The sequence below is a fragment of the Phaenicophaeus curvirostris genome, chromosome 6 (genome assembly GCF_032191515.1).
Source record: "Phaenicophaeus curvirostris isolate KB17595 chromosome 6, BPBGC_Pcur_1.0, whole genome shotgun sequence".
NCBI classification, from domain to species: domain Eukaryota; kingdom Metazoa; phylum Chordata; class Aves; order Cuculiformes; family Cuculidae; genus Phaenicophaeus; species Phaenicophaeus curvirostris.
In genome coordinates, this window is record NC_091397.1 from 60756165 (window position 1) to 60780691 (window position 24527).

A 24527-nucleotide genomic window follows, 5' to 3' on the forward strand; every position below is an offset into this window, starting at 1 on the left:
ATTGTGGAATTCCTGAGCAAGGACCCTGCTGTCTGCAGAAGTGAAATATTCTGGTCATTAACTTCCTTGCAGTATTTAATGAGATTATGGTGTACTTAAAGTCACAGACTAAATCTTAAGCTAGTAACTTCTACCACTTACTCAGAAAGTGTATAGGAGTTCTATTTATGACTTACCACAAAATGAAAATTGAAGGTATTGCCTGCTAATACAAAAGGTTTCTGGCTGTGGTAGTTCTTTCAAAGGACTATCACTAATATAATCTATTCCTAGTAACTCTGGGGGATGCATTGAGATTACACAGTGAGAAAATAAGATTTCTGTCTTTCACAGTAGGAGTTCAGGTAGTATAAAATGTCTTCTTGCATGCTAGTACCTAAAGCTCTTAACTTTGCTTTCAAGTCAGTTAATAAATGTAGATGGATAACTGTACTGCATGCAGATTGATTTTTATTATTCTTCTACATCATGACAGTTTCCTTTATTTAAACTGTAATTTCAATTGTGTACACACACACGTGCAGAGTAATACGCTATTTCGGAATTACTGGGCATTATTTTCAAATTTGGTAAAACAGATTGGAAGAATTTCCCTCAGGTACTACACAGACTTTGATCTTGCAAAGGATGATATATTCAAGCTGTAGTCTTGTTGCTACAAGCACGTATAATGGAAGTAGCTCTCCAGTGTAGTATGGTCAATTGGTAGTATAAGGTTATCATGTCATATAAATGCAGAAAAGGCTGAGCTTCTACTATGCAAGTCTTTTTAACTGCATCAAAATCAGGAAATGCGAAATACTGAAATACGAAATCCATTTGGTATAACATTTTGATACTGTATTTATAATGTGATACTGGAATAAAAATATTTTGTACAGATCATTTAACTGTTTGATGATGGTTTATATACAAATGTTTACCAGGCTCTGAAAATGCAGACATAGCAGAATTTCTTTTTCAATTGAAAAAGTGTTACGTCTCAACTCTCTGATGCTCATGAATGCAGAAATCACACATTCATTCATCTGCTTGTAGCAGTATACTTTTGATGACATAGTGAAACAGTAATCTTATAAAAGTAATTTCAGCCCTTTGGATTTCTGTGGACTGTCCTTTCATTTTGTATAGATACTTTTCAGAGGAACTAATTGCATTCTTGTATGTATGAACAGTTCTCCGTTCCACTTTTTCAGTGCAAGGGGATGTTGCCAATGCTATTTGCTTGTTCTGTTTCTGATCTGATTGCCTATACACACTGTAACATGTAGCATATTGGCAAATATGTTAAATAAGAAAGAATAGGAATGTACACCAGGGTAAGGGCATATCTGATTACACATTTATTAGCTCTGCCCTGCCCGAATTATGTTAGAAAGATAATTAAATCTGAAGGGAAAAAAAGTTAGACATTATTAAAAATGACTGGTTAGGTGTCTGACTGAGTAACTAGAGCATATGCATGCCTTGCTTGTATCACAGCTTTGCTTTTTACATTCCATTCTTCAGCTTTTGCATCACTTTGATCTTCCTTGGCAGAAGAGATACTCAGATGAATCATGAAGTTTGGAATTGTGATTCATTGTTCAAGGCAACTGTTTCTGGCTGCCTTATACAGTGAAGGTTTTGTTATAAATCATGTCAGTTTAAATGAACATGTCACAAAAATAGAACTAGGGTCAAAGCAGAGAATAAATGGATTTGGTATTTTTTTGGGTTTGTTTTAAGGATGGGGGGCTTAGATGTTTTAAAGAAAAAACTTTTCTTAATTAGTCATGCAGATGATGGACAGCTATTTATATCTAAATCTAAGCGCAGAAACATAGTATTTAATGCCTGAGCAGTAAATTCATTGTTGTAGTCATTAACCTTATTTGAACAGGTCAGATAGTCATGACAGTTGTATTGAATTTCTATGATGAATGAAACTTTGCAGTTGTATTACTTGTAAAATGCCTTTTAAGAGTGGATGATTGGGGTCGGAATGTATTACAAAATGCGGTAACTTAAGACTTTTAACTGTCTCCTGTTCAGAACCCTCAAGAGAAGATAATATATGTGCATCTTCAGGGAGTCTGAAACTTCCTTTTGACCCCTATCCAGTAGCAACAGAAAACGTAGAGAAAAGCTGCATTTTACTTCAAGGGCATTTATGTTATGTTAATTTTCATAATCTGTTTTTCAATTAACAGAAGTAAATTGACCAGATCTCTTGATTAGTCACCTGAAACCCAGGAGGGAGAGGCACATTGTTTGGCAAATACAAAATAACAACAAAAATACAAACCCTAGAAAATAGTGAATGCTTAGTAAAGCCAAGCTACTAGTATTTGATAGGGACGCGTGCTGTAAAACTCACTATGAGAGAAACCTGCTCCAGGTAGGTGTGCTAAGAGAATTTTTGTGTTACTATGCTCACATCTTAAAAAATCTGTCAGTAAACCTCAGCTCCACTGGCTTCTGAAGGAACCTAAAAATACAGTTCATATCCCTTTTGAATTGTAGAGGAAAGCCTAAGAAACTTACTTACTAAAAGGCTTGTTTTGCTAATAGTCTCTGCAGATTTACGTAGGGCTTGTTGAACTGCATCCCAATGCCAGTGAAGAGGCCGTGTAGCAGATGAGAAGCTTGAGTGCTCAAACTGCAATAGCCTAATCACATCATGATTTGTATGGATGGGTGCACATGGCAAGGGGTATCCCAATGACCGAAAAAAGATTTGCAAAAGGATGAACAGCCTGCAGTCCTTGCCACCATAAATTTTCCTCAGAATTTTGTTGGAGAAGTGGGATGCAAATTGTGAAATCTGTCAGTGTATTCTATAATAGCAAGAGGAAGGTTATTTGTAAAATTCAAGCAGAAGTTGAAGTGACCTGGTTGTCAGAGAAAATATCTGAACAGCTGTACGTGATGTTCCTGGGAATTGTTCATTATTAAAGAGCTGATCCCAAGCTCTCACTATTCTTAATTTGTGGGGTGTATGTAGAGTTATTTGAAAGACAGTGGAGTCAGGGAATTGGAGGAGATTTCACAGGGTGGCCATGGGCACACAAGGAGGGCTTACAGGCTTGTTTAAGCCGCAGGGATAGTAGTCAAAAGCCCTTTCTTTTTACTGTGACTAAACAGGGATAGCAGCCTCCCTCTTTGGGCATTGCTTATGGGGGTGAAGAGGTTTTCTCCTCTAGGGGTTTCATGCCTTCATTGAAAGCACAGGCAAACAAAATTGTGAAGGACTGCTGCTCCTTCATGGAGCTATAAACTATTTTAACATCACTGAGACTTAACAGATTAGAATACTCTATTGCTTGTTTCATATTTTAGTCACTGCAGAGGACAACCAGCAGCTTCAGATTTTGTACTGGAATAAGAATTTGGACAACAATGCTCCAGAGCAGCATTTACACAAGAAATTATTTTTTCATTGACAAAAAAAAAAAAAGCCAAAATCTCCAAAGAATTTTATTCAACAGAAACACATTGCTGTTCTCTTTGGCTCATAAAGAATGCTCAGGATTGTATTTTCGCAATTTTATTGGCATATGCTCCTGATTATTATACTGCATGATAGAAACATTTCATCATGCAGTATCTAGTCTGCTGAGTCCCACAGAAAAAGAGATAAACATAGATGAAATAATATCAATCAGCATTGGTAGAAGATGTCAGAGAAGTTAGTGTACTCAAATAATTATTTCCTTTCTAGAAATTATATAGAATAATTCTGTTGTTAAAAGTACTTAAGAACTGAAAAAAATGGTATCACAAGTGTGTTGTAAAACAAAGGACATAGAGCACTTTCATTTATAAAGTACCTTAATTTCTAGATGTAGAAGTCTTTGAATCTCACATCTCAGTGAAATCTTACTCAAATATGATAGTAACACTGGGTGGTATTTATATTAATCCCCACATAATAAAAAGTACAGTCTTAGTATTTCATTATGCCAACAACAAATATATTACCCTGTAGTCCCTTATGGCTTGGTGGAAACAATGTTATCAAATTAAGTTTTTAATTACATCAAAATCCCTTGTCTAGAAAATTTAGACTGCTGTTTATTTCACACCTTTCTTGTGGAAGATAATAATTCTTAAATGCCAGAACAGTATTGTAAGTGAATGGTTTCCATGCTAAATTCTATTATTTTGTTAGCTCTACTCCAATTTTATGTTTTCACTTAATAATTACTTGAGCTTAATTCAGTAACAGTACAACTATGCCCTTTCCCCTTACTGCTAATGTCTGTAATAAATATAACATGGCTGTACAGGCAAAACAATTAGTCTGGTACTGCACGGCTTTATATGAGTTGAAGACACTTCTCTGTATAGTTAGTTAATTATCATTCAGTGACTTTTACAGAATATAATTAAAGAACCATGGGATTGATCGGAGAGGCAGAGGATAGTTTTCCCAGATCAGTTTTTGAGTGGAAAAAGCAGCTATGCTAACAATAAGAGCAATTCAGATGTCAAGCAAGACATATACGTGGCTGAAATAATGTATTAATGGAATATATGCGGTGTTCAAAATCCCTGCTTTAAGAAATGGAAAAATACCCACTCTTTGACAGTCGCAAGGAATACAAACCTTTCAAATTGATACTTGAATCTGTAGAATAACATCAGGTAAATGGAATATGCAGGGAGTTATCTAGGTCTTGTCAACTAGAAGTAACATGAATAGTTATGGACAAAGCAGTGTGAAAATTTAAGATTCAGGAATTGATTTAGTATGCTGAGCTGTCCTCTAATTTGTGTTGTTATTAAGAAGAAATATTTAGGTCTCAAGAATGGAGGGTTTACCTGCTTTAATTACTTCAGTACAAGTGACAGTTAATCTGGAAAAAAACCCCAAAGTGTTAATCCTCAGGGGAGCTTCTCACCTGTTTCTGTTTGATGTAAATTAAATGCACTAATATGAGTCTGAAAAGAATTCTGACAGAGTGCGTATCTGCCCACGGATTAATATTTAATGAGGAAGAAAGATGGGGGATTAATATTGGCTTTAGAAAACCTCAGTTTAGCTAGAAAAAAGAATGTTCTTCAATGGACAATGTTTATGACCTATTAAAGGACTGGATAGAGAGGCAGTATCTAAAATAGGTATTAAACTTTTGAAGAAGGTTATTCAAATTTACTGAGTTAATCAGTGGACTGTCTTCTAGCCCTTGGCTAGGAGTAGTATTGGAAGATACTAGTTTGACTTGTATTTCTCCAAAACAGTTGTGTAATTTCAGAAATCCTATGGGAGGCATAGTTGAACACATCCTTAAAATAGTTGGATGGATTTTCAGTTTTTAGATATTTGGGTTTGCTCATTGAATCATAATATCTGAAAGGTTAAAAGAGGGTTTCCTTTTGCAAACTGTACTAATAACAGGATTTGACACAATAAGTGTATTAGACAATGTACATCTGGTCAGTACCCCAGTAAGCACAACTTAATGCAGTCCTGAGCCTATTACAAACAGCGCTGGCAGCCCTGCTCCAAAGAACAGTCAGGGATCAGGGAAGCTGTTTGCTTAGTGTCTCTGTAACACGCCACATGCCCTCTCTTTTGCAGTTTTTTTACCACAAACATGTTGCAAAACTAATTCATTTGGGACCTTTAGATATGTTTTAGTAGGCACAGAGGCTTGAAATGAACCATATAGGTTATCAAGTTCAGCTTCCTAGAGTCATCATGATATAGAAATATAGATTACAACTGTCAGACAAAAAAGCTTTTTTTCAGAAGTCATAGGTTGCTAAACCTTTACAATTACCTTACAATAACTTAAAAAAAAAAAAAGAAATATGTATCCTGAAGTATTTTTCCTTCTTCGTCAAGGAGGAGGTAGCCACTCGTAGCCAGTTTTCAGGCTTTATTTCGAAACTCGCCATTCAAACTGCATTTTTCTGCAGCCATTGCAGTTGATTATGCCTTAATAGTTCGGTTAGTGAAACATACAATTTTTTTTTCAATTCACATACCAATAGGACGATTATTGTCAGTACAATTGAAGTGTTATGTTTAAATTATGGAGTGGAGTGTAATATATAACATGATATTGCCTTATATGTATACAGAAAGCTATATTGTGTTTGGATGCAATGTTACAGCCACAGTTGTTGACCCAAATTACTGTCACAGTCATTATAAAATACTGCATATATTGTATACTATCTGGTGCCAAGAAGCATAAATATGATTCTATTGTGTAAACAAACAACTAGAAGTTTCCAATTTTGTTACTGTATAGTAACTTTTGTGTTGTCTTGGGCAAGGAAATAAGATTTACTGAGGCTTAGATTAGAATAATAGGTAAGTAACCATATTAAAGCAAATCATTCATGAAGAGTAATAATAGAATATTGTTAAAGACTGTATTAATGAGACAGCCCTATTATCTGTAAATCATTATGTTCCCACTTCTTTTTGTGCCACCTGAAGTTTTCTTAAGAAACTTTCTTTTTCTTCTATGAAATGCTTTCATTCAGGACATGTCTATCCTGTTATAAAGCGTTGTACCCCTAAAGGCTGATATTCCATCCCTAGCAGACATGCTTTGTCCTTTGACCCTTTTTCAAGATTAAAAATTGTTGAAGAACAACAGGCAGCAATACTGTTGTGGGTGGTTAAGTGGTTTCCAGAACTTAAATATATTTCTAAATTGTATGTCTGTCCCTTTTTCTGAACTATATGCTGCTAATACAACACTATAGCTTATACAGTATTCAGCCACTTAAAATGGCACTGAAATTTTTTTTTAATGTCTGAATTATAGGCTATATCTATAGGAAAAATGATAATGTGAAAGGTGTGGAGAACATGGTGCAACCTTTACAATATTTTCAGTTGTCTGTAAGATGTACTTTTTCATGGTAAATTCTGATAAATAGAAATTTAAACAGAATCTCAGAGAAGTCAGAAATGTCAACTGTGTTCATTCAAAATATAACTGACTGCAAATATTAAGTTGTTGTATTGCTATACTGGGCTTTCAATGTGATTTTGTAGTAGAATATTTTAGACTTACTAAACTGAATAGAGACATTATTGAAAAAAAATGCTGAATTAAACTCCATCCTTTTTTGCTTCCAGCAATTACTTGTCGCAGACAAGATGGGGGACAGGCTGACATCAGTGAGTGCCTTAAATATGCTGGCCCATTACCATCCTTAACACAGACGTGCCAGATTCCCTGCCAAGATGACTGTCAGTTTACAAACTGGTCAAGGTTTTCTTCCTGTAATGGGGACTGTGGAGGAGTCAGGACAAGAAAACGCACTCTTGTTGGTAAGAGTAACAAGAAAAATAATAAAACTTTTATTAATTATTGCTACTATTCTGATTAAAATCTGCGTTGTTCTTAGGTCCCTCTCTGACAAGCAAGCTGCATTTGTCATCACAGCAGAAAGCAGACCCAATGTCACTGTCATGGTCTAGATAGGGTTGGTGGAACAAAAAAGTAACCCCTCAGAAGAACAAACTCCTGCTTTATGCATCAGACTTTTGATCATGGGGAAGTGGCTAGATAGAAGATACGAGAGCAGAAGAGGCCAGAATTTCTTCTAAATGGAGCACACATAATGATAGGCAAATAAGACCATTTCTTTTTGTGACAAGCAAGTCAGAATTGGCTGTAGTACCAGGGAGAGGAAACAGGTAAAGCAGCATAAATAACCAGCTCTCTGATCCAGTCCAGGGAAATAAAATAAAAAAAATCATTACCTGCATTTTTTGTTGAACCCTGAGTTATCTTTTCACCAAAAGGAGGCGTAATTGTTTGGTATTTAAAAGGTTGTTATATCGTGTTTTTTTCCAAATCCTGATTCTGTAGCCTGCTTCTGTGCACAAAGAGGTAAGGAAGGTTGCTGCTTTATAGTTTGTCATTTGTACAGAATTGAATCCTTGAGATTATTTATTTGTGCTAAGGATTTAACAAATATAAGGGGCAGAGCTTTGTGGTTACAATCTTTCGAGCAATTTCTCTGAGTTACAGCTTAAAACGTGAAAATATTTTTCAAGACCTTTTTTTTGCTTCGACTTTATTTGACTGATATTTTTCAGGCAGAAGTTGGACAATTCAGTGAGGATCAAAAAGGATATAATTCTCAAACACTAACTGATTGGCTTAACGGTGTAAAAGGCCATAGAATTTGAGCTCTTCAACATGACGTAGGTAGTATGAGGCACTCAGAGAAGTCCAAAATAACTTTGCTTTGTTCTGGGGAAGGAAAACTCATCATGTTCATATCATGTTCAAATAACTTTCAATCTGAAAGAAGTTTGATTTTTTTCTTTTTAGTAAAAGAAACTAGATTTGAAAAACTGATAATGGAACCCAGAGTGGCTGCAGACTCTATCAATCATTTGTATTTTCTTGGCTTATGTGCATTTTCTCAGCTAAGAGTTTAGGGAGCAGATCTGCAATTTATTTTGATTCTTCAGCAACCATGATTCCATGTGCATGCTCTGTCTTGCCAGCGTTATCTAACCACGTTGAATTCTTGTCAGACTGAATTGGTCTGTTTTCTTTGAATTTGGATTTTTTTTTGTTTTTAACACTGAACTGTAATTGAGAAAGAAAGTCAAAAACCAACTTGTTGAAATTTCCCTAGAGCTTCCAGTAAAAAACCTTTTAATAAAAAAACTGGTGAAAGTGGATTTTTTTTTAATTGGTGACAAACCAACCAACAATCATCTCTCCCTAGCACATTTGGGTGTTAACCCACTCAGATTCCTTTTCCTACTTCTGGTCTTGGCTACACCAGGACTCACCTCTTGGATGGTTTATTATATGGTTTTGATTTATTAGAATTACTATGTCAACTGAATGCTTTTCAGCCTTAGCTTTTGGTTTACCTCTTTTGAACTTCTTAGCTGCCATCTTAATTGTATTTATGGTTAAGCCAGTCCTTTCCCTGGTTGAATGTTTGTTCTCGAAGTTATTTAGGTGTTCTCCATTTTTCCTTTACCTTTATCCACCAAATCACTGCACAAGGCAATAGGCAACATGTTGCTTAATTTTCTGCCTTATTTCTTGACACAATGAAGAATGCTCTTTTGTGCGCGATTTTCCTCTTCATTGGTAGAGTCCTTCTCTGTCTTGTGACATTCTGTTAATTTGCATCCCTTGAAAACTCTTGATAGTTTAGTTAACACTCTTGAGATTTTAGTTAACAAAATAGATCTCTTTTTCCAGTGATGTCCAACCCTTTTCTGCAAAGATTTCCTTGTTCCATGTGATAGACACCCTTCACTTTGAAACATTTTTTCTTTTAACTTCTTTTCGATCTTTCTTTTATTTCTTCTGCATGAAATGAAGAAGAAAGAATCATGCTCTGCTTCTAAATTATAACTGAAACCTCAAGAGTGAGTCTCGGCCTCTGTCACAGCACTGTTTGCCAATTTATCTGTATTGTCTGTGGTGGAGGAAAGCTAGCTAAGAGAGGTGCCCATTAGCAGCCTCGGACAGAATAGAATAAGATCCAAACCTTATCATCTCCCCACTCCATTCCCCTGTAAATCAGAAAACCCCTGGACAGTGAATAATTCATAATCTTCAAGAAGGCTCACTGTGACTGTCTTATAACTGCAGTGAACTTTATGCCAGGTTTGCTTCTGCAAGGGAAAAAAACCCTGAGTACTTATTTTTTTATTTTAATAATGAAGCAAGAAGGAAGAGATTCTCTTACCACGCTATTAATGCTTTGAGATACTTCCCGCCCTAAGTTGTTACCTCTTTAAACTTGATAAGACTGTGATATGTGCTGGGAGGTATCCTCTGTGGCAATGTGCTATTGAGGCTATCACATAAAGCTGACTTGGACTATAAATTCTTATTATTTATGGTGAAAATTAGCAGGAGAAGTGTATTTTTACTATGAAGTTGTGAGGTCAAAAGATAAACTTATATTCATATGTCTTCTCTCTATTCTTAATGAAGGCAGTAGTCAATACAAATGCTAAAGGTGCTGCAAAGTCATGTCCAGTGTCCTGTTTTGAACAGCAAGGAAAATACTACAGGATATAAATTTTCAGTAGTATCTACATATCAAGCATTTTTAAAACAATTTTTGCAAAGTCTTCTTTGTTAATATATATGAGCTGTCTAGCATGGAAAGGAAAACTGAGCAAACCTTAAACAAAGAGAAGACTAAAAATAGATTTAATGGGAAGAGGAGGTTGAGTGGATAGCTGTGCTCCGGTTAGAGAAGGAAAATGGGAAGAGATTTGAAACAAGTTCACAGAAGGAGCTTGTTTTATTAGAGAAGAATGGTAATAATTAACAGATGTAGCATAACGAATAATGTAATTAAAATATTTTGACATTTTGAAAGAAGGTACTACTATAGCAAAGATGCCTGTTACTTTCTTTTGGAATTTCCTTCAACTTGAGAAGGTTTTATCCTGAGAGAATTTATTTGACTACACACTTATAATGAAATGGAGGGAAAAGGGTTTATTTCTTAATTGCTGAGTTTTTCAAACTGTGCTCCTCAAGCACCTTCATCCAAAGCAAATATAAATATGTGGCATTGTTTTAAAAGGTGTTGCATTTTGTGCAAATTGTAGGCATCCATTACTTAAGAAAATTCAAGTCATTCATCTAAATGAGTAAAGAATAATGTAACTAGTTTTAGGCATATGTATTTTATTTCAAGCACTTGTTACTGAAGTCTGAATGAAATTTTTGGGGAGATGTAAACTGATACAAACTTTCTAAAATAATTATTTCTTTTTTTTCTAGGAAAAAGTAAGAAAAGAGATAAATGCAAAAATTCTCAGTTGTATCCTCTAATTGAGAATCAATTCTGTCCATGTGACAAGTACAGTGCTCAGCCTGTGGGAAATTGGTCAGACTGTATTTTACCAGAGGGTAAGCAAGAAGTATTGCTTGGAATGAAGGTGCAAGGAGACATTAAGGAATGTGGACAAGGCTACCGTTACCAGGCCATGGCATGCTATGACCAAAACAATCGACTTGTGGAAACATCACGATGCAACAGTCATGGTATTTAGAAACTTATTTTCTTTCATCACTTTACTTATCTGCTTTATTTCATTTAACATAATGTGTATACAGGTAGAACTAGCAGATTAATATTTATTACTTAGGCTACAAACCCAATATATATCTTTTCTTACTCACAAAGGAGTAAGCTTATTTTTTACTGATTATAACAGTGCAATGTTTAAAAGTAAAATTATGATAAATCACTAACTACTATACTTTAACAGCTAAAAGTAAAATATTGTTTTTCATGATACATGGACCTGTAAATTTGAGAATATAGCCATGTAGAATGGTCATATCCTTAAAAATAAACAGGGGCAGCACAGAACTATTTTGGAAAGACTGAAATTATTTCCACAGATTCTTTAGATAGCTTCAATCTCCTTTAATAGCCTTATCTCTGCCATTTGCTCTTCAGCACCTTAATAGGCATGCATTGGCCTGGGTTCAACAACACACAACACTTTCTCTGCATAATTCTGTCATGTGTTCTGGGAGGGAACAAAGTTCCTTCCCGAAGTGGATGCATCTGTAGTGTTAGGATCAAAACTGGCACTTTTGGATTTTCAGTGAGCCAGAAATATGCTGATTTACATCACTGGAGTTTTTATGTTCATTCGTTTTCCTGTTTACAGTGCAAAATTGTACATGAGCTCTTGGTATGAAAAGCTGGATGTTAGTCTCATGCCGTTAAAAGGTCAATGTAAGTTTAATTTGTACGTGTATTCTGCTTTAACAACTTAAGATAAGGGAGATTTCATTTATTTACTTGGATAAAGTTAAAATAGCTGATCAAAGACATTGAGTGACTTAAGGTGATTTTAATTAGCTCTATTTGTTCATGTTTAGAGCTATGATAAATTAGAAACTGAACGTATCAAGCCAAGCTGTAGCATAACTTTGTGATTTGATGGAGAAGAGAGTATTCGGACTAATACCTCACAAGCACAAAGCTGGAAGATAATTTTGTGAAGGACTTCCTCCTGTGTTTATTTTTCAAAATCATCTTTTGCTGTAGTTAAGTCATACTGAAAGATAAGTTTGCATAAATATATCTGAATGACCAAGTTAAACTCCCATGGGACAGTAAATCTCTTGTTCTGCTCTGCGAATGTTCTTTAATTTTGTTCTCAGACACTTCTTCTGTGTTGAAGTCTGCAAAGATTTGGTTTTGTTCTTTTGATTAGTCAAAAGAGGACATGCTACATTTGCTTAGCCTGACCAGGACCACTTTGCAGTACCAAAAGATGCAGCTGCTTCTAATGAACTGCAGTTGTGTAAGCACCAGTCTGCCTGGGCTGGGTAATTGTCCTGAGGCAATTAGAAGACTCCTCTGGAAGCTGGTAGATAACGCTGAAAAAAAAGCATCATGGAACATTCTGAATTGTTCAGAAGATGCAGTTAGAAAATACCAAACTGAAACTTTTTCCTATTTCTTTGTTGATTTTTTTTTTTAACTTTAAACCACATGAATAGTAATCAAACAGAGAAGCTACTAACACTATATTGTTATTATACCTACTAGACCCAGGGCTTCACATGCTGTTAGCACTAGCAGGCTCCAGAGTCAACTTTCCTAAAACGCAATAATTGTTTTAGTTTTTTTCTTTCCGCAGTTCTGTCCCATTTTTCTCATGGAAGATTTGGAGTCTCTTTTAGCTCTCTTTGTAAACTGGAAATGTTTGTGAGTCATTACTATATTTATTGTAAGCTGGGTAGCCTGATTCCTTTGGGGTTTTGAGTTTTGTTTTGAATACTTTCTCTGTAGATCAGTTTCTTAAGGTGTCTGGTTCTTTGATTTCCCCCTGCCACCCCGCATTTTCATTACCTGTTTTTGATAGTGAAGCACAAGGCATATTTGTGTGTTTTCTCATCAGTTCCATTTGAGGGAGAGAGTACCTTTATCTTGGTCCGTGGTGTAGTGCACGGACAGGTGAATTTTAGAACTGCTGTTGGACTAATTTGTTGCACTTCCTAAAATTGTTTGATACAAAAAGTAAGTATATAGGGGAAATGAGATATCTAACCTGACTTTGAAGGTAGGCAATTAAAATGATGCCAAATGATATGTCACTAAAATTATGGTGGCTCTTCTTGAACAAAAATCTTTTATTGATGGGTGTTGCACATAGACATAGTGGAGATTATTTCTAAGGCTTATCTAATTTATTGTCTGCTTTCAGCATTTGCCCAGGTTTAGTGTACTTTGCAGATACAAAGGAGCTAAAGCAGATGCTCAGTGTGTTTGTTGCCTTTTCTATACATCTGCTTTGTTTTCGTGGTTTACATTCTGATTATTTGTTTTCTTTTTCTCAACATGTATAAACTGTTGTTTTTCCTGTTAAACCTTATTTTATATCTTGCCAGTATTTTTGATGTTTTTCTTGTTACTTTCATGCCCTTGGTGTATGACAGTTCTTCAGCTTGGCATCATCTATAGATTTCAGTGTGCTGGGTTGTTGGGGTTTTTTTAAGAACAAACATGAAAGCTATATTATGCCAAAACAACAAGGGACTTACGTGGCATCACAACAGTTACCCTACTTGCTAGCAAATAAAAGTGCATTGTAGCTACTCATAATTCTGCTTTTAGCTTTTTCAAGCTAAACTTGACAGGATTCATAATTCAAGCCTGCTTGGGTTTTTTTTCTTGCAAGTTCTAGCAGAGTTGCATATTTCCCTACAGAAATTATAGTATTGAATTTTTCACTAATTTTGTGACTAATTTTATGAACCGAAGAAGACGAGTAACATATATGTGCTATGTTATCGGCTTTATTCAGAAATCTGTTTTACTGTTCTGGCGAGTCTGTTATTTCTTTTCTAAGTGGTACAGAATATAATCACAGTTTTTATGGGTTATGATTGGTGAATTAGCTTGAACTGGGAGAAGAAGTTACTTAAGGGAAGATGTTTCGTGTGTGGTATCCAACTCTTACTTGGACTTTTGTTATGTCCTGACACTATGAAATCATGAGGTGAGAAATGAGGATAATTGTACCTCTTCACCTGTGATAATATCCTCCAAGTCTGACAAGTGGGACAAACCACATCCACATGGATATAAGTAATGTATCATGGGATATTTTGTGTGATATATCAAAATGCCACAAGAAACTCAAATTGCTAGACTGTCATAATATGTAAATACTGATAAATAATATTTATCAGGCTATGAGCAGGTCAGTGTTGCAAGGCATGCTGTTTTGCATGGGAGGAATCAAAAGGCAGACCTGCTCTGCACTGCCAAAAAAATCACAAGCTGTTCGTTTTGTGAAATGTGTGTTTATAATCACAATTCAGTTGACTTACTTGGGAAAGAGAAGATAAACAAAGCAGAAGAATAAAAACTTCAGAGCTCTTTCTACTACTTGACACATCTCATTTTCAAAAGATTTGAGAATAGTTAACTGAAACAGTTTCACAGACACAGAGGAGCCTAAAGAATGATGTGACACAAGGAAGACCCCTAGATGAAATAGACCCATAAGAAGATTCTTGTGATAATCTCTGGAATTTTAAGTGTGGCTATAAAGTGGCCCGGAATGAACAAATTTCTCAAAAAGACAAGATTGACCACTACTCTGAAAAAAAGAAAGGAAATGTGAGTTTAAATAAATCTATTGTTACTGCTAGGTGAGAACGCTGGTAAAGCAGACAGCAGACTCTTTTGGAAAGGATCCTTAGCTTTCTTTAGCTTATCAGGTACTTCAAAAGAAATCTCAAACTAACAGCTGAAAATAGACCTAAGTTTCAGCAGCAGAGGGACAAGGTAATCTTTTTTCTATTTTCTTTTTTATCTTATTTTTTCCAGTGTTATATATGCCTAATATTTTGATTTTTCTTCTCAAAATATTTTGTTTCAAATTTGAACTAATTTATTGATGAAAGAGTTAGCACCAGTCAGCAGCCATTTGAAATATTCTGCCACTGGTATTTTTCAGCTGTACCAGATCTGCAGAGTGTGGACAGGAGCTAACAGCTGACAGTTGTCAGCAGGTGGGGCAGTGTCAGTTAAAAGTGCTAACTGAGTTGTTGTTTACCTGTTTTCGTTATCGGAAGACATATAAATTGTTTTTTTCTGTTTCTTGCCTTGTTTCGGTATTTCATAGGTAATTTTAGTGGAGAAATACAAAAATTCATAGCTCAGTTGAGAGTCAAATGTGAAAGGTTTTTTTCCATTAGAAAAGCGGCAGTTGTTTCTCATAGCATTATCCCTGTCATCACTAGTATACTATAACTCTGTGGATAATGACATGTGTCTGCCACCAATCTGTTTCAGTGTATTTGTGAAAAAAAAATTGATAAGTAGTCAAAAATCAAAAGCAGGCCACTGCCATGCTTATGAACTACACTATTTACTCTTCAGTGTTTAGTTTTTCTCCATCATAGATCAGTTATGAATTGTGACCCACATATGCTAAATGGTGGTTGTATTTGTGTATGTGTAGTTAAGGCAAATATAGTACCATGGCGAACAGATGTAGCATTTTTATATAGGTCGTATTACCCTTCTTAGTTCACATCAGTTTACTGTTAAGACCTCAGGCACAGTCAACCAGTCCAGGATAGTTTGTCTGCTGCCTTTTTAGTGTGAGATTATTTCCCCCTTTAGCATTAATTAAATGAGATGCATTGATTTGTCCTGACTCTATGAAGCCCTTCATGACTACAAGGCTTATGCAGGGATTAGAGAGGAATATCTGCGTATCAGTGAATACTTTTAGAACAGCTGCTAGGAGTATCAATGTGAATCAAGGAATTTTGTATTTAATTGTATATGTGTGTGACAGTAAAATCTCATATGTAGTGAAAGATTCTACAGGGTTGAAGATGTCCAGTAGAACTTGCTGTATCCCCTTTTATTAGGATTTTTTTTAAAGTATTCTGTTTCACTTTCAATATTCTAACCTAAAGCAATGTAAATTTACAAAGATTAGCAGAGTGTTAAAATTTGAGACTTTCTTTTGAGTGTTTATTCTAAAATAAATATATTTCCCATAGGATATTCCAATCTAGCATGGTGGTAGTCTTAGTTTCTCAAAATGTTATTTGGTTAATTTGCTGTTTCACAGCTTAGATCTTTTCTGAGATTTTTTCCAATATATGCAAGATGCTGTATTTGTCCTATTGTATTTTCTCTAAGAATGTGCTACCTATTACCCTGCACCAGAAATACTACCTTCGGCCTTTGTACTATGGTTCAACTGCCCACCTTATCTGGCCTGTCAACAGGACATCAATCGTGAAGCAGTCATCCATCAACCCAAAGACGTGTACTTAATTCACCAGAGGCAGAACTGCTGATGCAGAAGATAGTTAGGCATTAAGCATTAACAATTGCTCTCAGGTTTTGAGGCTTTGAAGGGCAATCCAAAAAAAAAAAAAAAGTCTAGCAAATTCCATCTATCTATGGTAGGCAAGAAAGAATTTTTTTTTCCTTGGAAAAAAAAAATCAGTGTTAAAGAACATAAACCATTCTGACGTTCCAGTTTTCGTCTTAGAAACATAGCATGACATTTTAGTCATGAAAGCAGGAGTTAAGTCCTAAGGACAAGAGAGTTCAAGTAAACACTTCCTAAGATGGTTTTTTTATGTCTGCACCCTTCAGCTTAAGTAGTTGGTCTGTTCTTATACATTTCAGGTGTAGTTTGTGGGGGAAAATCTTATATCCACCTACTTAACCTGCTTTGTCATTGTAAAAAGTGTGAAGTTCATTAAAGTCCTCCATCATAAATTATCCATCACATATGTTAATGACTTTGTACTAGGAATCCACATTTTATAGCCAATTAGAAGTGGAACAGTAAAATCTTTCCCTTTTAATAATGTGTTCAGTTCATACTCCTCGTGGTTCAAAGCCATTTGTTAAATTGTCGTTCTGTAATAAATCTTTCATGATGGAATAGCCATATTCTCACTCAGAGTAGACAACTGCCCATTTCACAGCCTTGTGAAGTTCAGTTGATAGGAGCTGAAATAATTGAGAAACTACTGCACTCTGGAAAGGAATAGACCTTAAGAGATGGACATCTCTTGTTAGTACCCTCCTGGACCATGCAGGACCAATGCTTTGTACAACAGTATCCCAAGGTCTCATCTTTCCAACATCCCTGAGATGTTTTTGAGAGAAGGAAGCACTGCAAGAAGGATGCAGTGAAAGTCTTTAGTCAGGAGGGGGAAGAACAAGCAAAACATGAATTGCTGGTATCCAGAGAGCATATTTTCAGCCTTTATAGGCTTATTTCACTGCCCCTCCCTCACTGTCACCCCCTTTTCCTCAGCTCTTCTTTATAGCCACTTAACCACTCTCTTTCCTTCTCTCTGCATCTGTTGTAGTTCTATCTTGGTATTTTCTTGCTTGTTCTTTAAACTTCAAGTCTCTAGCATGCCATTTGCTGTGATTGTATAACCTGTCTGTGCTGTTCTGCTATACAGACACACAGAGCCAAACATTAAAGGACTGTTTTCTTTAATAAAATTTTACACTGTCTAACGCAAGGGGCACCCTTACAAGGATGTTTAGATCAGAGTGGAAACAAGACTGAAAATTGAAAAATGGCTCGTTCATGTTCTTTTCATGTCAGAAACTATGTATCTGCATCAACCCCATTTGCATGTAATATTTCTCATTTCTGTGTTTCTATGCTTTCAATGTATTTTTTCTATATCACAACAAACTCTCTTCTTACTTGCTAAGTTTTTTTATAGTGTGGACAAAGCTATTACAAATACAAGCAATTGAAAATTTACAAAAACAACAACAAAAAATATCATAAACTTGCAAAGTTCCTGAGCGTCTGCTTTCGTGGATTTGAGTGACACTTGCTATGAACTTCTGAAGATTATCATCTGTAATCACCCTAAAAGATATGTTAACATCATACACATGGCAAGGCATCTGAGGTGATGCTTCAGAGAGGCTTTTTCTGAGAAGCACCATTAGATGGGTAGTAAATGGAGTGGATCGAGTAATTTGCAACATGAAATTTTTTTTTTTTTTTAAACTCAGTTTTCTTTCTTGGCTAGAGAAATATCTGCAAGCAATTTGAAATCTGTTCTGCCTGCGTTCTAAGGGAGTCCAGTGGCACAGCTAAATGCTAACTAGTCTGTTGAGAAAAATATTGAGCCATCTGAGAGGAAAAAAAGATGCCAAGGGATAAATATGCCAAAAACTTTTTAATGACAGAGTTAACAAGGTCATTTTCATTCTACACATTAATTACATATAGAATGCAAATCAGAGGTCATGGTCTTTTTACTTCTGCCTTTTTTCCTCTGATTTAATTTGTGGGAACACTCTTCAATACATTTCTTTGTCTGGTCAGGACATACTAGATTATGCTCTAGGTATTGCATTCTGTTCGTACTTCACCAAGATATCACTTTTGGAAGAATGTTTGTTCTTTTTCGCCTCTTTCTTTATTTTCTGTCCCTAGGCATCGTATCTTTACAATTCTCTCAACTTTCTTTTCTGACCTCTTTATTCCCTCTCCCTGTCTTTTCTTACCCTTTCCTCTATTTTCCCTCAGTCTCTCTTCTGTTGTTTTGACTTCTGACTTTTTGCCATGAAAAGTAGCTTCATTCATTTAATTTTTTTTTTGTTCTGTTCAGAGAAGGCTTGGAAGCTGTCAAACTCCTTCCTGAACCCCTTTATGCTTATGTTCTTGACCTATTTTTCATCCAATGTTCTCAGTGTACCAGTGGTTGTGAGCTCTTTATGCTTGTCTTGCATCTTATGTAATGAGTGTTTTTCTTTCTCTCTCCAAAGATGTTCCACATTTCCACTAGCTCCAAGCCTTCCTACCTTGTAGAGCTTCTTTTTATGTCTTCAGTGGTTTACTCCATTCTTTTTATCTTCTTTGTGTGTTTTTTCCATTCTTCTTGTTCAGCTGGGTGTGGAGTTTGGGTCTTAATGACAGCTTTTCTGAGGAGATAGGAAGGAGGGAGAGGAGAAGAACATCATAGGCCAGATATTCTAGAGATGGCATAGGAAAGAGCTATATGGGGAGAAGAAGCTAGTCCGTGAAGCTTGCAGGATTAAGGACCCAATGTTGGACTGCAGTTTGGTATATTTTTATTATAAAGTGGATGGAAAATGTCAACTGGCCTGCTACCTCCTCTCAAAAATGAACAAGCATATAAGTAAGCTTGTGTTTTTCCATGTTACAGCGACTGAGACTCTATACCTGTAATAGAATGCTATTCTGGCCTTATTGCATTCTATGCTAAGGCAGCATTAATGACTGACATCAATATAGATATTTCATAGACAGTGTGAAAAAAGGTTGCTTTAGTGGTATGGTTTCATTTGATACTTTATGGAATCACTTGAACTACAGCTTAACATAATTAAAATTTACATGGGACTTGAAAATACTGTAATGTATTTGGTACTGTGTCTGTCTGCAGGAGTCAAAATCTTGTTAAACTTTTTGGCTAACATTATCATTATCTCAAAAAACCCCCACCCTTCATTGTCCTCATTTGGAGGAGCTGAAGGGCAATGAAGCAAAATGTTTTCTAATTTGTCAGTAATTTTAGTTAAATATATTCCACAAAGGCTTCTTTTGGTAGGATATGAAGTATCCCCATGTCATAGCTATCCACGTCTCAAAATATTGTAACAACATGAAGTTCTTTTTCTGTGACTAGGTCAGACTGGAAAGATCCCTTTAAAGTTAATTAAGACAAATTTACAACTCAGAGATTTATGGAAGTCCTTAAAATAAAGTTTTACTGAAGCTGCCTGTACCAGTTACAGTTACTTACTGAAGGATGTACAATATATTTAAAGCAACTTGAACTCGTTTCTTCCAGATGTGAATTATAGAGGCAGAAATTTAACAAATGCTGAGTGTCATAAATGTGTGTTATTGGAAAGATTTCTTCAGAAAAAAAATACTTGCAAGTTATATTGAAAGTAAAGGCAGCAGTTCAGAATCTTAAGAAAATTCATAAATACCAGTAAAATTTTGACTTAATTCTGTCAGTCAATAACTATCACTAAACACTTATTGCTCAGAGGGAATTGTTTCTTTTAACTTTTCTATTATTTTCCTTTTTCATTCAATAACTTGATTGTATAAGTATATACATAAGTATATATTTCATTCAATAACTTGATTGTGTAAGTATATAGTTTAGTATAGCGCCTAAGAGCACTTGTTAAAAGCTCATTTCTGGTCAATATACAGCATTTAATATTTATGCAGTCAAAGTTCAGTGTAGGATGGGGCTCTGAGATAGGGTGCGTCAGATTTCTAAGACTCTTTTTAAAGTGAACATTTGCCAACAGTAAATAAGTTGCAAGTCTGACACAGGAAAGGGAAAAGGAGAATTTGTTTAGGGTATAGTTGCAGTAAAAATGCACCACAGGCTAACTTTTTATTTGAGGTTTTATAGCTTCTGCTGTAACTATTGACACAAATGACATGTATTGTAGAGCTATGGCATATGTTGCTTTTGAAAGAAAGACATTTTCACTTATTCAGTGAATTGAGGCCTCATGTTGCTCCCTGCAGACCATGTCATACCCCTTTCCAACCTCTCAGGACCGATGACTTATCCAAACCAAACATCTGCTTTCCCGTTCAGTGCAATTATGCAGTGTGCTGCTAAGGGCAGATGGTTGTTAATCGGCAGATCATTAATGTGGCAAGCCACTCTCTCTTTCTAGCCTTAGAAAGGTCACAAGGTGTTAAGTTCCCTTGCTCCAGGCTGGTAAGATGCATATCCTTTGATTCAGTTGGATTTTTTTATGTATAACTGCAGTTGAATTACTTGATACAGTTATGGAGAGGCTTTTCATTAAAGCTTTTTTACTTAAAAAGAAAATATTGTTTTTACAATGCAAGAATGATGCAACCAAGAGATGGGTTAGTGTAAATTATAATGTAGCTGTCAGAAAGTTTGAACGCTGAAATGTGGTGTGAATCCTAATCAGGTGGCAGTGAAGATGCTCAGCTGCTTCTTTAACACAGTCTCCAGATATATGTGTCAATTTTCTGCAGAATTTAAGTCAGCCCTAATGATGAAGAAATCTCTCTATTCACACAGTCCTGTCAAGTCAAACTTTGGACAGTCTAAATGAAGCAGACGAGGCCTTCAGGGAAAAGTGGCAGAGTGACATGCCGAAGAGATTTCACTTTCTTTTCCATTCATGCAGGTTATATTGAGGAAGCCTGTATTATTCCATGTCCCTCAGACTGCAAGCTTAGTGAGTGGTCCAACTGGTCTCGCTGCAGCAAATCCTGTGGAAGTGGGGTAAAAGTTCGGTCTAAATGGCTCCGTGAAAAACCCTACAATGGTGGAAGACCCTGTCCAAAGCTAGATCATGTCAATCAGGTAATTTGATTTATATTTACATTATTGATATAGCTTTTTCCATACCTCAGATAACCCTTTTAGCTGTATTGTTTGTTAAGGTAGAAAAACTATGCAACATAAGGGGGAGATGCAGGTAAAATGAGGCATATGTGTTTGGTTAGATATCCTCCGTCGGCATAGGACCTACCTCGTTAATTCCTCATAGACAAAAACCTATGAACTGCAGATTGTAAACGACAAAAAATTCTTACATGCAGATAGTAAAGATCACTTTTCTGAAGATCTTCTCCTGCAATAGGTAAAACGTCTTATTGCAGATACTCAGACTGGTAATATTCTTAGTGTTAATCCCTGTCCATCTTAGATCAGAAAGCAAATTAAAACTTCTCAAACACAATATCATCCCAATGTCCCTTAGTGGGTTTTAGTCAAGCTAGAGCTTGACCCTTTGGGCACAGATGCTCTGACACTGCATTTCCAGTCAGGAATGCACTTCTGAGGTCAAGCTTCCAGTTGCGTCATGATCTGTACTTGTTTTTCCAGTACAGAACAGTCTGGCTGCACGATCTGGATCCTCTTCAAGGGAAACTAAGCCAGAAAATGTGATCCAAGAGCACACTGGGAGTGCTTTGACCACTAATGAGCATTTAATCTTTGGGACCAAGTTTAGCACTAGTCCAGGTCAAACCCTTGAAGCTTATTTGCTCCTGTTTGCTTGGAGTGTTTTAGAAAGAAAAACCTTGCTTCTGAATCAACTTATGCTCTTCAGATTTTATTTTTATTCATATTAATGTTGAATTTAATTTAGTCTGCAGAGGCATGTTAAACAGCTACACAGTCTTCTGTGTAAATATGCAAAGATTGAAGAAAAAAAGTACTGTCAATTTACATTTGAATAAAAAAAGCATGTACTTAATATTATCCTATTGACATTTTGCTAGCACAGACTGAAATGGCTTGTTGATCTAATTTTCCACTTTAGGAAATGTAATTAGTTCTAATTTAGAGAATAGTAAGTGTTAAACTGCAGCTAATAAAGTATGTTTGTGATCTACTTTAACAAAACACAGACTAGAATGAGGGGTTTTGGATTTGGGTCAGCATGTAAATATGGTTTAAATTAGGAGAAAGTGTTTCAATAGGAGCAAATTATAGTCTATACAGAAGACTTTTTCCTTCTTTAATATTCACGTAGTACAAAACCCGGCTCATTTTTCTGCATCAAAGGTGATGTTGCTAGAGGTCTATTAGCCGCTTATATGCAACACTATTGCCCTCTACTGGTACTTTGGCTCGTATTAGGTTTCTTGCAGTGCTACATGGTGCTTGCTAAATGATAATAATAGATGATTCAAAATGTAATTATTGTAAAAATAAACTTGAACTACTTTTGTGAGAAGGGAACTCTACAGATAAGATAGGAATCTTGAAGAACATAGAGGCTGTATCTTTCAATTTTAAGTATATTCACTGTCGATTCAGAAACATGCAGGGAATACACCTGCATCCTAATTTTCAGTTAATTATTTAATCTCAATGTCATCTACCACACATTCAGCTAGAAAAAACTACTGACTCTTCAGAATATCTATTTCAATAATTAAATGTAATTTTGGGTTTTTTTGTAGTCAATACTTATATATATAACATGCTTATCTGCATATATATGAAGCATAATGGTTAGACTAGGTCTTTGGTGCCCACAAGTACGTGGGAGATTATATACACAGGGGCTATGCTGTAAGCTGAGATCTAAGAATTATGAACTCTGGGGAAAGACTGCAATGTGCTGTCTAGCCTATGTTAGAGAAGGTAGGAGAGGAAATATTGGCAGTCTGCTAACATGTGCATAAAAGGCTGTTGCAAAGAAGGAGGAAATAATCCATTTTCTATGGCTGTTGTGGATAGGATAAAAAGCAGTAGGCTTAGACTGCTGCAAGCGGATTTTTGTTAAGCCTTGGGAAAACTTTCTAAGGGCAAGACTAGTGAAACAGTGAAATAGAGTACTTAAGACATTTGTCAAGTTTTAAGAGCAAGTTGCTTAACATCTCTCAGGGCTGACATATATGACTATTTTGAAGAGGGACTGAACACAGTGAATGGTAGATGTCTCACTGAGCATCTTTCCTCCTGGGCCATGCATGCCAGGGTGACTCCCAAACCACGTTCCAACTGCATGAAGCCTGTTCAGAACTCCACTAGGCTAAAAGTCTTTGTAATTACAATAATAGTAGAGTCAAGTTTATTATAAAATCGTTTTGATGGGCTTCAGAGTATTTCAAATGAAGAGACTCATCTGAGACTGGTAGAGAAAATAAGGACATCCCTCTCTTCGCTGGCTGCAGGCATTATTTGCCCCCTTATCCAGCAGGTGGGCATGCAGTCCTCACACCATCTAGCTGCCATGGCCTGCAGTCATAGTTACAATAATGCCAGTAAGGTCAGAAGAAATCTGCTAAACACATGCAATACAATATAGAGTTATCCTTTGGCTTTTTGGCAATATATCCAATTTTTATGTTACTGGAAAGGTTGTTGAATATGCAGGATTTATGTATCTTATGCCAACCAAGGTTAGACGTACACAGACATTTCCCTAAACTAAGGCTTCCTTATTCTTATTTTGGAAATCCTGGACAAGAATAAATAAAGTGCCAATTCCCATGGGACTACAAATTGCACACTGAGTCCAGAACCTTCCTTAACATGTATTTATACCACCCATCTTTACACCTGACTTAATGTTTATTTAGTTCAAAAAAGGCCCAAATGTGCTGACTGTCTGCTTGTGCATAGGCTGGTCAGCTGTGTAGTGATATATCAGACTTCTTACGCATTTATTGTTCTACTCTTTTTTTTTTTTTTATGACTGGTGGTAATTTTTTGCAGGTTAACTGATAAACTATCAAACCATCAACCCTATTTTTCTACTCAAGCAGTGTTGCTGAAAAGAAATCAAGTACTTGTTGGAGACAGTGTCTAGAAATATTAGTTGTGTGACTTTATATCCTGAATGATATGTGAAGTTAGTTGGTATAAGATAATTTCAGTGGCAATGGGCTTTAAGTAATCTATGTATGACTAAGATATTCAATGAGGGACTTAGGAACTCTCACCCTTTGGAAGGGTGAGTACTGCTAGTTACTTTTATTATCCTGAATCTATGCACTTAATGCTGTCAGAACAATTTCA

General features: G+C 35.9%; 1 protein-coding gene across 1 annotated transcript in view; it reads left to right on the forward strand.

The window, feature by feature from the left end:
* THSD7A (thrombospondin type 1 domain containing 7A) overlaps positions 1-24527 on the forward strand; it is a 181662-nt gene that overhangs the window by 127566 nt on the left and 29569 nt on the right. Inside the window, exons 13-15 of the mRNA XM_069860390.1 lie at positions 7088-7282; positions 10740-11003; positions 21175-21353. Of these exons, the coding sequence (XP_069716491.1) occupies positions 7088-7282; positions 10740-11003; positions 21175-21353 (638 nt within the window). The remainder of the gene's footprint in view (positions 1-7087; positions 7283-10739; positions 11004-21174; positions 21354-24527) is intronic.